This window comes from Sinocyclocheilus anshuiensis, unplaced genomic scaffold (assembly GCF_001515605.1).
Source record: "Sinocyclocheilus anshuiensis isolate Anshui unplaced genomic scaffold, SAMN03320099.WGS_v1.1 scaffold676, whole genome shotgun sequence".
In the NCBI taxonomy this organism is placed as follows: Eukaryota; Metazoa; Chordata; class Actinopteri; order Cypriniformes; family Cyprinidae; genus Sinocyclocheilus; species Sinocyclocheilus anshuiensis.
Window position 1 is genome coordinate 478,485 of NW_015558579.1, and position 18,751 is coordinate 497,235.

At 36.4% G+C, this 18,751-nt stretch overlaps 1 protein-coding gene across 1 annotated transcript in view; it reads left to right on the forward strand.

The window, feature by feature from the left end:
- LOC107679743 (uncharacterized) overlaps positions 1-18,166 on the forward strand; it is a 26,949-nt gene extending 8,783 nt beyond the window's left edge. Inside the window, exons 2-5 of the mRNA XM_016475381.1 lie at positions 15,649-15,723; positions 16,193-16,937; positions 17,267-17,485; positions 17,954-18,166. Coding sequence (XP_016330867.1) covers positions 15,649-15,723; positions 16,193-16,937; positions 17,267-17,485; positions 17,954-18,164 — 1,250 coding nt within the window. The 3' untranslated portion in view covers positions 18,165-18,166. The remainder of the gene's footprint in view (positions 1-15,648; positions 15,724-16,192; positions 16,938-17,266; positions 17,486-17,953) is intronic.
- Positions 18,167-18,751: the final 585 nt, after the last annotated feature.

Genomic DNA, 18,751 nt, shown 5'->3' on the forward strand with positions numbered 1-18,751 from the left:
TGAACATTTTAGTTGTGTCAAGAAGTTCCAATTTGTTTGGATTTTGGGTATATAACATTGTATCTTGTTTAAGGGTTTATTTGGTTTGTCTAAACGGTATAGAAAGTAATAACGCTAAAAGCAAAATAGAATAAGAACCCTAAACTCAAAAATTAAAGAGACAGTGAAGCTTAAGAGTTGTTCAAAATACAGCTAAGTCAAATAAAAGTCTTACTAAAATCTACGTACACAGAGATAGCGTAGATAACTTACATTAAATTGTTTAAGAAAAACATGGAGAGAAAACAAATCTTAAAAGAATAAGAGAAGAAAACCAAAGACAACAGAGAATTCATATTTTGTGTATCATTTTATTTTTATTATTGTTGTTGTTGTTTCAAATTTTGTTTCATGCCATTCAGGTGATTGTTCAATTACAATACATATTTTTTGAGTATCTTCCTCAGACGACTTTGTGATTCATTTACTGCCAGTATTAATTCTGTTCTCCACTAACCTAGAAACTGGTCCATTGCTCCAGCTTATGTTAAGGGCACTTGTTACACGTGTCTGCGATGAATGTAGTGAGATGTAAGATAGTTGGCGCTTAGAGTGTTCTGGTTGGAAAAGAAGGAAGTCCATTGCAGTTTTTTCCTCGCTCTACTGGAAACACTGGAGAGCGTATCCTTAATTATCACATACAACAACTAAGACCAAGTTGGCTGTGTATACATATTTCATAAGTATCGTTCTCTCTCTTAAAAGAATAGTTCATCCAAGAATGAGAATTCTGTCATCATGTCATTTCAAACCCTTATGATTTTCTTTTTCTCGTGGAACACAAAAAGAGACTGTGCATGTAGTTTTCCCCCCAATGAATAAATTAAGCTTTTAAGCTTCAAAAACACATGTGTAAGAACCATAAATACATCATAAAAGTATTCTATATGACTTGTGCACTCAAATCTTCTAAAGCCATATGATAACTTTGATTGAGGAACTAACCAAAAAAGGTAATTATTTATTAATAATCCTCTGAGCAGAACTGAATGTTATTGTGAACAAATCTTCTGGACCATTTGTGAACCATATCAAGCAATTTTTGGGCCTTTACTGCTTTTCTCATGAAGTAGGAAATGAAAACTAAAGCACATATCAAGATTTTCAGTGAACGATGACTTAAAGTGCACCCATTATGCAAAATTCATTTTTACATGTTGTTTGAACATAAATGTGTGTTGGCAGTGTGTGTACACAACCACCTGTAATGATAAAAAGTGTCCCTTTTTTAATCCCCATAAATCATAAGCAGTGTTTCACAACAAGCCGTTTACAGAATCTGGAAAATGTGACGTCACATTTACAGGCCCTGCCCACAACTGTTGAGGAACAGTGCCATATTAGCAGATTTTTTCCAAGATGTTTACCTTCACAGACATAACCTACTGTGTTTTTGTAACTTAAGTGTGTTTTTAACATAAACTTGTGTGTATTTGACAGTTTAAGGGCAATAAGACATGAAAGAGAACTTAGTTTAGTACTCACTATTAAACTTCTAAGTCATGTGACGGCTGCTTTCTTTGCATGTAGTTCGGATGTGTGCGCTGTAGGGATTTCATGAACAGGACACTGATACGCCACTGAATCACCATCATGAGGCTTCGGCTCATAAAAACCGTATATCAGAAGTTTAAACTGATATGGCTTTAAAATGCATGATTTTAGCATAATAGATGACAAAATCGAAACCAAACTGATGTTTTTTGGAGATCTGAGATAATGGCACTGCCCTATTCTGGAAAAGGGGGCTGGGAGCAGCAGCTCATTTGCATTTAAAGAGACATGCACGAAAACAGCGTGTTTCTGCTTTCACTCAAAATAGGCATTTTCAAAATGATATAATAAATGATTTGTGGGGTATTTTGAGCTGAAACTTCACAGACACATTCTGGGGACACCTGAGACTTATATTACATCTTGTAAAAAGGGGCATAATAGGCACCCTTTAAATTTTGGTTTGTTTTTTCAAATGTGGCTACCATATGGTATCAGAAGAGTTGGAAAATAACATGTAGAGACTACATTTATGATACATTTACGGTGTTTTGTGTCAGTCTCCGTTCACAGCAGTTGTATGAAAAAGACCATTCAGAAAATGTAGAGTCTTGACATTTGCTTTTGTACTCCAGGGTGTCACCTCATTGTCGTGGGCTGTTGAAGGGTGTTTGAGAGGAAGCCTTGAGGTGGGAGGAAGAGATGAGTGAAATCCTTACTCTTTATCCAGAATAAGCTTCATGAATCCCGCTACACCCATTTAGTTTTCCTACTGTGCGATTCTTTTGACTATGACCCAGTCATCTCTCTACTTTAGAGTTCACTCACTCCTCCCCGTAAAATATGGAGCTTATGGCCGTTCATCTCTATAATCATCTGTGTGCGTGCTTGGCGGGCGGCTCCAAGACAAGCTAACAAGAACTCGGGCTCCATGCCAGCTTCCTATAGCTTCGTTCAAAAAGTCCCCACTTTTTCAAAGGGTAACACTATTGAATGTCCCGTTGAGAGTGGAAAGCCTTTACAAACAAAGTGCATGATTTGAAATGCTATCATTCCTAAACATGGTTTTATAAAGAGAAGCATTATGTTGTCACAAAGAATAATGCATACAGTTCACACAGCGAACTGTGGCTTAAATATAAAGCTTAATCAACAAGTCAAATGCTCTGAAAACCTTGAAAGCCGCAGTAGCTTGAGATGGGCTTTCTTTAAACAACTAACTGTACTGCACAGACATACTGCAGTAAGAAAAGTGTCTGTCCCAAGCTGAGCTGATGTAAAATTCAATTACTTAATCATGAAGTCATATTTTTACCTGAACACCACAGTAGTACATTACATTAACATTTTAAGTGATGATTAATGTAATGTACTACTGTTGTGCCATGGAGCCTAAATCAAAGCTTTGTGGCTTGTAGTGCATGTCTGTTAGTTTTAGGTCCATTGTTATGTTAGCATAATCCTAAAAGCTGACAAATGTACAATTTAACAGTTAGATGGAGTTTATATTTTTATATAAATTAGCCTTTGGCTAGAAGCCTATATTTGGAGCATCGGCTGCTTGAAATTGTAACAATGTTATACTGCATTGTCCCTGTTAAATAAACTAAAAAATAAATATTTTTATATACGTTTTTTTTCCTGGAAAATGGAACAAAAATACTGATGACTCATTGTCCATGCAGAAGGACTACATATTTGTTGTAGTTTTTTTTTAGATTATATTATTATATTATATTGTATTGTTATATATATATATATATATATATATATTAATATAATATAATATATAATATAATATATAATATAATATGATATAATATTATATAATATAATATAATATAGAGAAATTGCATTGTATAGTTTTTTTTTTTTTTAAATCATTACTGTGAAATACAGTAATCACGGAAAAGTCAAAAGAGGAAAGAAATGTGCCACCACTATGTCATGGAGTCTTAAATAAGATTTGGTATTACACATTTCCTTACATAAAATACACCACTCTGGCAAGTACCATGTAAAACAAGTCAAAAGATGGGTAGTACCTTTTGAGTACTCCAATACACAAGATCTTCTTCCTGAGACCACAGTTGGGGGCCATTCACACAGCGTGCATTTGCACTGTTTTTAAAATTGTTTTTCTATGTACATACGCATTTGACCTGTCTGACATGAAGCGGCATGAGTGCCAGTTTGTGTCAGGTTAAGCGTAGTTCAAGCAGGTCTGATGGCCTAGTGGACATCTCAAGGACAGTCAGACCTGTGCAAAATATAGTCATATACGGTGCAACACAATAAATACAGAGAGAGCGTCAGTATGCTCAGTCACACTCACTGTCTGTCACAGCGTCGGCTGTCCAGGGACTGTGACACGGCACTCAGCAACACAGACACTAACGCGTGAGCTCGTGAAAGTGCCAGCAGGGGCACTGCACCTGATAGCCAGAGGATTTATAACCAGCAGACTGAAAAATAAAGAGAGAGAGAGAGAGGGAAGGGGAGAGGGAATAGAGAGCATGTGTGAAGGGAGATTGCTGCAGGCATTTCTCAGTCTGACCTTCAGTGTCCCGTCCCAGCCGAGTTCTCTAAATGAGTCTCTACACCACCGGCGACCAGGCAGCCATCCAGCCGCGAGGCAGGGGACGACACATTTCAGCCTCCCATTCACGCTGCTGATATGTCCAATTTTCACCAAATCCCCTGAAGAGCGTGTTCTCAACAGATGCACTAAATGTATTTCAATGAATAGAGCACAACAGCAGGGTCGTCCATAGAGAAAACAATAACATATAAACCTTTCAATACAGACCAAACATGAGCTCAGAGATTTATATGGTATGTGCATTTAAAGAAGGTAGAAGTGTTTCCCGCTTTAAAAAAAAAAATTAATAGCCAAATTTCCAGTAACTACAGTACCCATAATCCTGTAGAAAAATCAACCAATCAGAGGATTCACTGTTACTGTGGAAACAAGAACCACATCAAAAGAACTTAGCAGCCATTGCAAATGGCGTAATTTGCAGATATATCAGTTATATTAAAAAAATCTGTTATATAACAGTTATAAACCAGTTATAAGTCAGTCACTTATATGTTTGTACATGGAGTACATTACATTACAAGTACATTACAATTGAAATGTATACCAAATGCCTTTTTAATTCAAATTTAAGTGAATTTGAATTTAAATTTAATTAAATTTTAATATATTTTATTGAGGGTTACACCTTTAACACTTCTTTGCTTCATTTTTTTTGTGTTTCATGATTCATCTGAGTTGGTTGGTTTGTTTTCAAGCATAGCCTATAACTCTTTCCTTTTTTTTAATTTTTTAATTTTTTTAATTTCTATAGAAAGAAACGGGAAACTACTTAAAGAACCCAGGCTGCTGAAAATGCATGAGGTCACTATTGTGCTCTATTCACGAGACTGTGAAATGTGCCCTCGAGCAAAACCAGTCCAAAATGTTTCTGAACACAATGCTGTGGTGGGCCTTTCCTGTTTGACTCAGTTTGGGCCACTACATGGGTTCACAGATGAATAGCGAATGATTCAGTGCATCAGTCCTGATACCAGCAGAAATGTAATGACCCTGCTGAGTAATATTTCCTATAGGAGATGCTCATAAAACACAGCCATGATACCAGGATACTTTACAACCACAGGGTCTCCACCGAGTCTGCATGGCCCTGCATACAGAAACCAGATCAGATAATGTGTCTGTGTTTGCGTGTGTGCGTAATGCACATGATGGGCGTTTATGAGAGACCGTGGCTGATCTCTTTCTTTTATAGCGCATTCATAACAAAGCATCCGGATGTGTGGTTGTGTGTGAATACTTGCAGAGGATGGTCAGAGTTTACAGTGTTATCAGACATGGGCATTATTCAGTCTGCTGCTGGCAACAGAGTGCTGTAATTGGTGAAAGGGGCGGGTTCACATGGGGGCTTGCTGCTCCTCGGCTTTCAGCTGCTCCTGTTACACCCTGATGTGCTGAGACGACCGTGCTGTGGCCCGTCTGTCAGTCCCGTGGTCAGACACAGACATCCTCACGCTTCACTCTCCGGTTTCCATGTCCTGAGCCGAATGTCCTCTGTGACCATGAGATGGGGCGGCAATACACTTCAGTTATTAAAAATAAAGAGCTCAGCACTGGCTCAAACTGTCAAGCTCAATGATCAAATAGTTTTATCATAACAGAAGTTTATTAATTCCATTTTCACGGATTATTTGATTAATTAGGAACGACGCAGTTGTGCTGTTCAGTGTATAAGGACTTATGAGTAAAATAAAAACAAGATTAGAACATATTATTATTGCTCATACATTCCCCCCCCTAAATCCTTAAACCCAAAGTACTAAAGGATTAATTTCCAATAATGATAGCAAATTAATAATTCAATCAAGTCTAAAAAAAACCAAATAAATAAATAAATAAGCAATTAAAAATTATACAAAAATAATAATAATAATGATATATTTAAACATAATATAATAAATATAATATAAACATTTCAATTATATATTTATATTATACGATTAGAATTTAAAAGTTATTAAAAATACAAATATTTGCAATATAGTGGAGGAGAAAAAAGAGTCATATAAAACAGCAAGAGAAGCCTTAAAATATCTATATAAAATAAGTTAATGATAATAATTAAATAGCTTATTTTGGTAACACTTTAGTTTAGGGACCAATTCTCATTATTAACTAGTTGTTTATTAGCATGCATATTACTAGCATATTGGCTGTTTATTAATACGTACAAAGCACAAATTAATGCCTTATTCTGCATGGCCATTTTTTAGATCCCTTAATCCTATACCTAAATTTAACAACTACATAACTAACTATTAATAAGCAGCAAATTAGGAGTTTATTGAGACAGAAGTAGTAGTTAATAGTTAGTTGTGAGAATTGGTCCCCAAACTTAAGTGTGGCCATAATTTTATATATAAATATATCTGAAGGATTATTATTATTATGTTTATTCATCACACACAGGTATCATATGCCTTCAGAAGACACAGAAGACACAAGTCCACTTTTATAATACTTTGTTACTTTTGCATCCTTTTGGAAGCTTGACAGCCCCGCTCCTCATTGACTTTTGAGTGGACAGGATACTCTTTCAAAATTCATGGTTTGAAACTAGGGGTGTAACAAATTCATGGGTTGGGAGCACCATGAGGGTAAGTAAATGATGACAATGTTCATTTTTGGGTGAGCTTTTCCATTAAAGATGTTCTCACTCTCTCTTTAAAACTTGAATCAAGAACTTTTTATTTGTATCAGGTCTCTTTCTCTTTCCCCCCTCATCTGTCTCTCTGCTTCGCCTTCTTTCTCTCATCTTTCTCTCAGGCCCCTTGCTGTTCTGCCTGCCTTGCCTTTGCCCTGTCAGTGGGACTGCAGGGATAAACTGTGTGATTAAGCAAGCCCGGCTGTGAACAGAGGAGAGATTGGAGCAGCTGTTCTCATAAAAAATGCAAGCCAATGAGACTCTGTTCCAGCCAGAAATCATCCTGCAGTTTAATGCATTCATTTTTTGCTAGAGAAAGTTGCCCCCAGCCATTTTACAATGGCTAGGTCTTCACTATAGGTGAACATGGAAAATGAATCATTACAAAACACCATTAATTTGTACAATGTTCTGTAGGAACATGCACACACACACACACACACACACACACACACACACACAGATAAAAAGCACACAGGAGCACATACATTTAGAGGTTACTGAAGGTTTTAAGTGCGTTAGATCTTATGGCTTTGCCATAAGGAAGGGCAAAGGTTTGGGTTTAACAACAGGGTCATTTTAGAATTAATCAAACCTTAAAGATGCATCATATTTTCACAGACACAATGGAAGTATTTGTGTACTACCTTTTGCACACTCAGTAGAAATAGTTTGTATACCCTGGTGAAAAATAAATATACTAAAATATATTTTATTTACATCTTTTTGTGCTAAGTATACTACAAATACATTTACATATCGATGTACTTAATAAAAATACCATTCCATTGTACTTTTTTAGTATATTAAGCTGGTATACTTAAAGTCTGCTAAATTGGAACAACTAATTTTGTACTTAATGCACTTTGATTGTGCGGAAGTAGTGCTGAAGTATATTTGATTGTGCTAAAGTGGAACTATTGCAAGTATACTTCAGGTACACTTTAAATATCTTGCATTAAAAGAACGATATTATTCAAAGATCATACAATCCTCATCAATAGTGAAATTAAAACACATTTTAGGCTTAATATTAAGAAATGTGCATTGTGCACAAGTAGTACTCCAAATAAAGTTTAATTAGAAGTTTTATATCAGTAAGTCTCCAGCGATATATCAGTAAATATGTTATTAAATATGAACTATGCTTAGTATCAAGTAAATGTATTTTAAATATAGGCCTATTACATTTTCATTAAAGTTTCCATTTGCAACCTATTTTACTCAGGTAATGTGACATTTTCAAATTAAATAGGATATTCAAGGAAAAAATCTCTACTGTAACACAGATTTCCACATTTAAATCCATTCTAAAAATCTTTTTAAATCCATAAATCCATTCCAGAATGTTGCACTTTTTCTCTCAGTGCAGAAAATGTGCAAAAAGTCAGCAGGTTTCATCTAGGCCTGTGGCTATAAGATCACACACAATCAAAGCAATAAAGCTTTCATTTTCTGTTTTTTTGGTGAGCGAGCGTTTAATCCTGTGGTGAAAGGCAGAATACGTTCAGGACATTCTCTCAATTTTTTGCTGACTCTTCAAAAAAGAACTGAAACACAGAGGAAGGGAGCGTAGCCTTTAAAGTGGAGAACCAATGAACTGTACAAGAGGGCAACCTAAACAGGCGGTGTGCAGAACCTCCCGAATCAATCACCATCCACTGCTGACCCCCACCCACCCCCAAGAACTTCACAGCGAGAATATGAAGGCTAAAACTGCAGCTCTGCACAAGATAAGCCGCCATGTTACATATTGTCAACACAGGATGCCATTTCTCTCGTACTGTCTAGTGTTTGGAGAATTTAAGGGGATTTCCAGACTGGATGGGCAACCTCTGGTTTTCTTCAAGCAGCTGCTGAACATGGGGTTCATGGGAGGTGGAAGAGGGGGTTCTGATGGATTACCAGTTTCACCTTTGAGACGGACTCCATTAGCACACCTCCTTTGTGCATGCAGATAAACACACATGCACGCACCAGAGAGACGTTCAAACCTCGGTTACAAATCAGTTTCTTAGTCTTGTTTCGGGACACGGAGAGACATGACCATATGTGTGAGGTGATTTAATGTTACATCAATAGAAGAACATCTTCCTTCACCAATGTGTCCAAATGCTTTGGGAAAGCACAGTCTTGTTAGGTCATATCAGTTTCATAGATATACTTTGTGATTTTAATTCTTCATGTTATACTTATATCAAATAGCTACATTTTGTGGCATAAATTCAGCACAAATGATCTTCCATGATAAAAACCATATATACTTACTGTACATAAAAGTAAAAACTACAGAAATCCCAAACTCATCTGGATAAACAGATTAGGTCACAATACCCAAATGTCACTAGTATTAATAACTACCTCAGATATTATTTTAAAATATGAATCCAGTCTAAACAGTGCAGAAGGAAGTACACATGGAGGGAAGGAACAAATGAGGTAAGCATATGAGTTAAAAAATGAGGTAAAAGTAAAGAGTGAAGGAAGGAAGTGACTAAGGACGTGAATAAGTGAAAAGGTAGAAATGAAAGAAAGGAAATAAGTAGGTAAGTAAATATAATGACGAAAGAAAGATGAAAAAAAAAAAAGTAAGAAAGCAGGAGGGAATAAAAAAAGTGACTAAAGAAGGAAATTAAGTAAATAGGTATACTGCCGGGAAGGCAGGAAGGAAAAAAAAGTAAGCATGTAGGTAGGAAGGAAGTTAGAAGATAAAGAAGGAAGAAATAAGGGAAACAAGTGGCTAAAGAAGGAAGGAAGGAAGTTGAGGAAGAGAAGAAGGAAAAACAGGAAATACACAAGTAGGTGAGTAAATAAGGATGGATGGAAGTGGGCAATTAAGGAAGGAAAGAGGAAGGGAAATAAAGCAGGCAGGTAAATAAGGATGGAAGAAAGTCAGTAGATAATAAACAAAGGAAAGAATTGACTAATAAAGAAAGCAGGAAGGTAAGGAAGGAAAGAAAGAAGAAATAGGAATGATAATTTAGTAGGTAATGAAGGAATGAAGTGACCAAAGAGGGAAGAAAAGAAGTGAGGTAGTACTATCTGGAAGGGATGAAGGAAGTAAAGGCAAAATAAGTAAGGCGGGAAGGAAGTAGGCAAGAAAGGAAGGAAAGAAATAAGAAAGGAACAAGAGAAAGAAGGAAGCCAGAAGGAAATATGTATATAGGTAAATAAGGAGGGAAGGAAGTTGGTGAGTAAGAAAGGAAATTAATAAGGAAGGAAGGAAATTAGTCTATAGTTAGGTAAAAAAGGAGGAACTTAAGGAAAGAAGGAAGAAAGAAAATGACAAATTAAAAAAGCAAAGAAAAAAGGAAATAATAAAAAAAGAAAGCAGTGACTAAGTAAGGAAGGAATATTTACTGTTGTTCGGTAGGGATGGGCGATACCACTGATTTTTTTTCCTGATTCGATACCGATACTTCTAAACTGAACTTTTAAATTCTGAAATGTATTAAATGATTAAATTACTAAGAGTAAAATGGGTAATGATACCCACTTAACTTTATATCTGAAACACATTTTAACATTCAATATGCCTTAATTGCAACTTAAGTTATATTTTTGTTTACACATGGTTAAAATGTTTACTGTAGTGGTAACCATGGAAATCTACAAATACTACAGTTGAAATATGGTCATTTTAGTAAAACCATGGTTCATTTTCATTAGGGACTGCCAGTGACAGGCTGTTGCACGCATAAAATACAACCTTTTTATTCGGACAGTGTATGATTTATATTAACATTACAGAATAGAACATAATCAACATGAACTTTTAATGTACAATTTAAATAAATGTAATTGCATAACCTGGCTACAATTTCAATTTGTTTATTGTGAAATAACAAATGTTTTTCTGTCCTCTGATAAGCATTGTTCTGGGCTGCCATTCCCAAAAACATTAATGCTTTCTTATGAAATGTAGCCTGTTTGAATGCACTGTCAGAAGTGAGTGAACGCTCTCTGTGATTGATTGGTTCTGCCTTGCAACATTTGCGTGTGTCCAGACGAGCAGGAAAATAGTTCTGTCCTATACAATTATTCGCTAACATAGGTTATTCGTACAATTCAATGCATACTGTATGCATTAATTTTTTTGTTAAATAAAATCACTGGTAAATAAAAACACACCTTATCGATATTTTTTATTTGAGTATCAATACTTTCGATACTCGCATCAGTATCGATATATCGATACTTCAGGATCGATACGCCCATCTCTATTGTTCGGTACATTTTTTAAATCCAGTCATTTCAATAAGAATTCATGTGACTGGGAATTTTGAGTCAGGCGAAAGATTTCCTACATAGATTTTCCAACAGTTTCTAGTTGGTCAGATGGATTTTCTGCATTAACTTTGTTTAAGAAAAAAGAACACAAGAATGGACGAAAAAGGATGTTGTTTTTCTATAGTATCTGCTGCCATCCAGGTGCCTCTTAAGCACTATGCAATTATGCAGAGGTCAGTGTATATCTTTCCTAATGGACAGCATTAGGTTGGGGTGTTACGTTTTGACTACAATAAAAGCTAATATTTTCTCCAGGGATTGATATTTAATTGAATTTGTTTGCAAATAGCTTTAGCAGACACAGTCATGGAGAGGTTTGTGCCATTGTGTGGGGTCATCTGCGCCACAATTTCATCACATTAGCATAAGCACACTATACTGATAATAAATAAAGCTGATTTTGTCATTGTATGCGCTTCCTTTAAAAAGGAGATTACTGGGTTCTCGGGACACAGCTGCACACTCCAGAAACCCTGCTTGAGTGTCACGCTACCCTAAACTGATTTATGAGAGTTTTCCAGTTCCTCATAAGACCTCTCAGTGATTAACGGCTGCAATATCAGGTGAAATGTTCCCAAACAGTTTACATAATTCACTGTATTGCTCCTAAAATGGCATTGTTGTCACTTAGTGGATTATTGGAGGGAAGACTTTACCCTCACCGCTGTGCACAGTAGCGCGACGGTGAACCGCATATAGTCAATAAACCAAATGGCCGCTATGAGGAACAGATTGTGTTGTTAAAGCAAATGTTGTTTGTAGCACTCAGACACTAGCAGAAGTTCAACATAAAAACAGCAATAATGTGCATGTTGCAAAGATTTATGGATTCTCTCCTCCTTGCTTCATACATACAAAATATTGCTAAGTAGCAAATGGAAATAGCAGCACTTTTGCCCCTTTTGCATATGTCATAAACACGCACACACAGAAATATTGCCTGAGTAGATGATATGCAAAATTTCATCGGAAACACTCAAGTGTTGTGTTTATAGCGGTGAATGAAACTTTTAACAGGACTTTACAGATAAATGAGAGTAGTAGGTGTGCTAAATTTGTTACATTATTGTGTTAGCAACATAGTTGCTAACATGTTCTATACAACCTTCACTTGAACTATACATAATGTAGCCTGCTATCTAGTGTATGAATTTTAGTAGGGTGGTGTTTCCAGTTGAAATGGTGTTTTTACCTGATGTGTTGTCACTAGCTTTAGCATGTTAGCTCATCTACACTACACTACACTGTAGTGTACACTACAACCATTGAGGGCATAAACGTCAACTTTCAAAACTTAGTACATCATCCGGGTATTAACTGTAGGGTATAATACAAAATGGAGTGTGCAAAGTGGAGGTGCAAGGAGGCCCTTTTTGTAACTTCTATACAATAACTTGTGTAAAATAACTTTTGTCTGGTGAAATGTTTAGTCGAAATATTCTCATGGTTTGAATTTGTTGTCTTTAGCTTAAATATTTTAGCTTGTTTTAGCTAAGGGGATTAAAATTGCACTACACTAACAGGCCATAAAAAGCATGTAATATTGAGGATGTCACCTGATATTTGCGGGGATTTAGCTTTCAGATATCTCTCTCAGTTACCTGTTACATCACTAACAAAAACACAGACACTTTCAGACTGAAAACCTCTGTTGGAATTCAATGTAAATGGTTGCGGTTCAGGCTTACTGTGTGCCCATAGACGAGACCTGATATGGTGCTCCCCACTCTCCTTATATTTAACACTGCTGACAAACTTTTTATTATAGATATTTGAACACATAGAATATTAAATGTATACATAATTAAATAATACAAATAATTCAATGCACATTTGTTAATGTCATGAAGTAAGAAATAATATTTTTATAGCATTTAGCTTAATGTTAATGTACAAATATACTTGATCATGGTTGCCATATGCTTATGTTGTTACATTTATGTTGTTACATTATGAACAAACATATGATAACCATAATCAGTGGTTTATTTGTAAATTAACAATTACCTAGATGTATAAATGGTATAATTATTCATTGTTACTACTAACAACAACATTTCGGTTACATTTTACAGTAAGTTTCTAAATATAATATAATATAATATAATATAATATAATAATATTTGTTATATTACAGATGATAATGATAGTCATCGTAAAATATTTTATGTTATATTATGTTTGTTACATTATATAACATAATATAACAATACAATTATTATTATTTATAAAAATGATAATTATTTCATCATTATCAGTATCATCGTCAGAATGGAAGAATCTTGTCAAACTGTCAAACAACATATTTGACAAGGTGGCTAATTCGTACAAATTTGTATACGATTTGTAAAATTTGTAAAAGTATTTTACAAGCAAAATCGGCAAATTCGTAGGAATTTGTATGAAGGACCATACCTAACCTCACCCCTAAACTTAACCGTCACAGAAATCATACAAAATTGTACAAGTGAGGTCGTATGAATTCGTACAAATTATATCGCCTATGCCAGGATCCGCCACTGACTGTAAAAGTTCCTGTTTTACAATTTTTAACTTTGTTATGCACACTAAAAAAATCAGTGGTACATTATTGAATAAAAAGATTGCAGTTTTGAGGTTTAGGGTCCTTGAGTCTGACTGTGAAACCCTCTCATATCACTGCCCACTGAATGAGAGCATCAGCAGCACAGCATCTTGAACCTGCAATTTAGAGCCTTCACCACTGAAAAACACTTTGTTCAAATGTTGGGAATGGTGTGTTCACTTTACTGCCCTCTTCACACGTTTTTAATTCGGTTAGGCTGAAAGCAAATCAGCATTGATCAAACCAATAAACTATTGCAGTGTTTGCTGATAATTATACTTCCATACACAGATGCTCCCACCCTGATATCTCAATATCTCGCTCTGATAGATCCGTAGAACTCAGTTCAGGCAGCTGGCTGGTATTAAACCTGATCCCCTGGTTCCCCAGCAGCTTTGGGAGGCTAGCTCATTATAAAAGCATCTCTACTGGCCACAGCCCAGTGGGAAAGGATGGCCTTCAGCCAAGCCAAGCACTCTTTTGCCAACCACACCCAAACCGTGGCATCTGCTCTGCTTCTCCACTCAGCTCCAGTCCTGATGGCAGTTCACGTTCAGTTCCACGCGTATTTGCTCACAGAGCTACATGCGTTCAAACCTCACTAAATAAACCAATTGCTTATTTCAGGGACCTGCTCAAGTTATAAGCTCATACGAGGCAGAGCTTCATTTTGTTTGGATGGGGTCTGGTCCAAATTGGAGATTTCCCCTCCAATGCCTCCGATTTATGTCGAAACATATAAAAGCCCTCGTAGAGCACTATAGGTATAGAGTCCGCTCTGGGTGGACTGAAAGCCCATCTTAGTGTGTGTGGACAGCTGCTGTTTTATGTGCTAGGCTCATTTTATCACCGGCTTTAGTTTGTGTGAGTACATTAATGCATGGGATCACCCAGGCTGATGCAGAAACAAAGGGAGGCAAGAACATGGGAGAAATGTGCACACAAATGTGCCACTGTTAATCTTTACAGCAAAACATAAATGTGTCTTTGCAATTTCAGCTATTGCCTTGAAAAACAATCATGTAAGCACCATGGTTGAGTGGAATTCAGAATTTAAGAACTGGCTGCTTTTCAGTTGATTAGTTGGAATTTGATTTGAATTAGCAACGGCCCACTGGAGGTTTAACTGGAATGTGAATTGGAATGAGAGGAAGAGGAACTTACTGAATTGCAATCTAAAGAAATTCAACAATTTGAGCAAGAGCAAGATAGCTTCTAGATAGTGTCTAAGATTTTCATTTTGTAAGTCTGATTTACGTTATTTTGCTCCATCTAATTTCCCTCTAGCAGCACTCTTATGAGTATGATTTTGCTTAAATGGTTCAATAAACAAGTTAATATTCTGTAACTTATGTTTCAGACCCATTTAGGCCAGTTTGCTTGTATATTTTTTTCTTCAGGAACAGTGTTTATGAGTGGAACTGTGATTATTCAGCAGCTCCTACTCCACTTCAGGTTTCCCATTTCACAGCTCTCTTACACAGAATTTGTGTGTGAAGTGATGTGACATTTAGAAATAATACAATATATAAAATATAGAGTATATTTATACCAAATAAATAAAAACATTAACATGCACTGCATATATTAAATTATATAAGTTCTATTTAATATACATACTGTAATCTACGGTGACCGAGAGAGCTCAACGCGCTGCAACTTAAGAAAACACATGCAAATAGAAAAAAACACTAGCCAATTAAGAAAACATAGTCATCAGTACAACACAATTGCTGCAAATACCCACAACGCAAGCAAATACAGTGCACGGCAAATACTCACAACTCCTACAAATAACTAACCTTAATTAGCCTACAGAAACACGCTGCAATTAGCACAGACCACAACAGAAATGTATCAGGGGACGGTCGCCGTGATTTTGGTAAGACATGTTCCTGGATCAACATCTTTTGTTGATCCTGGATCAACATTACTGTCCAAAAATACAGACTTAACCCAATCCCCACCCCTAAACCTAACCTTACCCATGTGGGCGAGATGTAAGCTTTGTCGTAGAGAATGCCCCTAGAACGGCGGGTGATGACCAGGTGTCATGTCAGACTGTGCCCAGAGGTAATATTCTCTTACTGAGATCCCTATATACTGTTCTGTCCATTAAATTATAAGAACTACATTTAGTTCATCTTTTTCTGTCTGTTTCTGATTGTGACAAACAGACTTTGTCACACATAATCACATGTATACAAATTTATTAACAAGTTGAACCAGGTTATAGTATGACATACAGAACTAAACACAAATACATTGCACATGTTTTTTTTTTTCAACATCAACATAGACCTCCCAATACGACCTAACTGTTAAAAGCGGTACGCTTAAATGCCCGTCCAATGCCAGTTGTTGTTCTTGTTCTTTTACTAACTAGATTTGTGCACAAATTGAGATTAAATACATACACCTTTAAAACTGTATCAAACCGTTAACTTGTTTATTTCTTTGTTAATGCTGATACATTTTTATGTTTAAGATTATATTTGTGGATTCCTGCATTCCTAATGACATTGTTCTCTTTTCCCTTCAGGCTCAGGAACCGTATTAGATGAAATCACAGAGGCAGGCCTAATCCATAAATATTTCTCAGAGGGCCACACATATGAAGTGATCCTTGATTTTCTTGGAACAATGCATAACATTTTCATGAGTCTGAGCACCTTAAAGAGAAGACTAAGGAATGCAGGCCTAACAAGGAGGACAGACTATACTCCCATTGGCACTGTGAATGCAGCTATAACACATGAACTGACAGGCTCAGGTCAGCTTTTAGGTTACAGAGCTCTGTGGCAGACATTGCGACAGAAGTATTTCTTGACAGTTAAAAGGGATGATGTAATGCATGCAATTCATAGACTGGACCCATCTGGAGTTCAGCTTCGCCATAGACACAGGTTTGTCCGAAGAGGATACTTTACAGCAGGACCAAACCAAGTGTGGCATGTCGATGGGTATGATAAGCTCAAACCATTTGGTGTTGCCATCAGTGGCTGCATTGATGGGTTTTCTAGGAAAGTGATGTGGCTCAGAAGTGGCAGCTCTAATAACGACCCAGGGATAATTGCTTACCATTACCTGCAGTGTGTATCAGAGTTTGGAGTTCCAGCACGCCTTCGCACAGACTGTGGGACAGAAAATGGCACTATGGCAGCCATTCACTGTGCATTAAGAGCACAGCATACAGATGACTTTGCAGGAGCCCTCAGTCACATGTATGGCACTTCAACTGCAAATCAGCGAATCGAAAGTTGGTGGTCCTTTTTCAGAAAGCAAAGGTACAGGACTTTTAAGATTAATTCCAAAACATAAATGTTATAAAATGTACTATTTAATAACTTAGTTTTTGTGTGTGTTGTCACATGAGAGGGTTTCAGCTGTCAACAACATGTATAATATGAGAATAACACTAGACTAAAATGTAATGCAAATCTTTTTTACCTGATGCTATAAAGTTTTCTTTACATTGATATTAATTTTTTTTTTTTTAAATAGGAATGCAGTTTAAATAATAATTTTGTTGGAAACATGTTTTAGAAATAATTTCCATATAACTTTTATTCAGCACTTACGTAAAACATTGTGTATACTTTCATTCCATCATTAGTACTCAGTTCTGGATTGATCTCTTCAGTGACCTGAGAGAGAGGCACCTTTTCAATGGCAGCCATGAGCATAAGTGCCTTCTACGGTATGTTTTCTTGAGCATCGTGCAGAAAGACCTTGATGAGTACAGAGAACTTTGGAATAACCACACCATCCGACCTGTTCGTCAGTCGTCTTGCCATTCTGGTAAACCAGAAGCCATGTATCACCTGCCTCACAGGTTTGTATTTAATCCATGCAATATGTGACCATGTTCAGTAAATATCAGTTTTCATTTTCACTTAAGTTTAATCATTAATGATGAAAGAAAATATGATTGATTGCCTATATCTGACACAGAAGTGTATAGTGGAATATCCATCACTTGACGATATTTGTATTATTTTAAATCAGAACTAGATAATTGTTTAAAAAAGAATTCAGATATTTACAATGCATGAAGCAAAAAGGGGGATTTTACTGATTCACAAAGTGTCTTTGTAGTAGAAGCAAATGTAATGACCATATTCGACAACAGATGTTGTCAACATTGAGGGTCAGCCTTTGGCTTATGTCTTCAATTTCAAAACTATTTAAAAATTGCGGCGTTGGGTTATAATGTTGGGTTATAATCTTAGCATTTGTAGGTTTTATTATACATTTTTGTAATGAGTTGACTCAAAGTGTTTTGATTTCTGATTGGCCTTAGGTTTGATGCAAGGGACTGTGGATTCCCAGTGTCACAGGAAGTTATTCAAGAGTTTGAGGACATTCGGCCACCACAGCGCAGTCTTTGTGGTGATAGTAATCTCCAAGTTCATTTTTCGGACTTGCAGAGACAGAGTGGGCTTTCTCCACCAGTCAACTGGATAACTGCTGTTGAAAATTACATAACACTTAAAAATATGTCCAGATTTTAAAATCATCAGTTCAAATAGCCACTGCAAAATAAGCAAATCCCAGCCGGGTCCGTCACTTTGTTTGGTCAGCTTGAAACATTTCCGTTGTGGTCCGTGCTATTTGCAGCGCGTTTCTTAATTTGCATGTATTGTGAGGATTTGCAGCGCTTTCTTCATTTGCATGTGTTGTGAGGATTTGCAGAGCTTTCTTCATTTGCATGTGTTGTGAGGATTTGCAGCGCATGTGTTGTCAAACTGATGAAGATGTTTTCTTAATTTGCTGGTGTTTTTTCAATTTGCACGTGTTTTCTTAAGTTGCAGTGCGTTGAGCTTTCTCGGCCACCGTACTAATCAACCTAATTAACAAAACGAGAACAGGAACATGACTTCTTAAATTGCAGCGCGTTGAGCTCTCTCGGCCACCGTAGTAATCACATATATTATACATCATTTAAAGGGGTCCTATCATGCTCTTTTACAAAGTCTTGATTTTGTTTTGGGGGTGTACTAGAACATGCTCTCATGCTTGGTGGTTCGAAAAACGCATTATTTTTCACATAATTTACATTATTACAATACCTTTCTCCCCAGCCTGCCACAAACGGCTC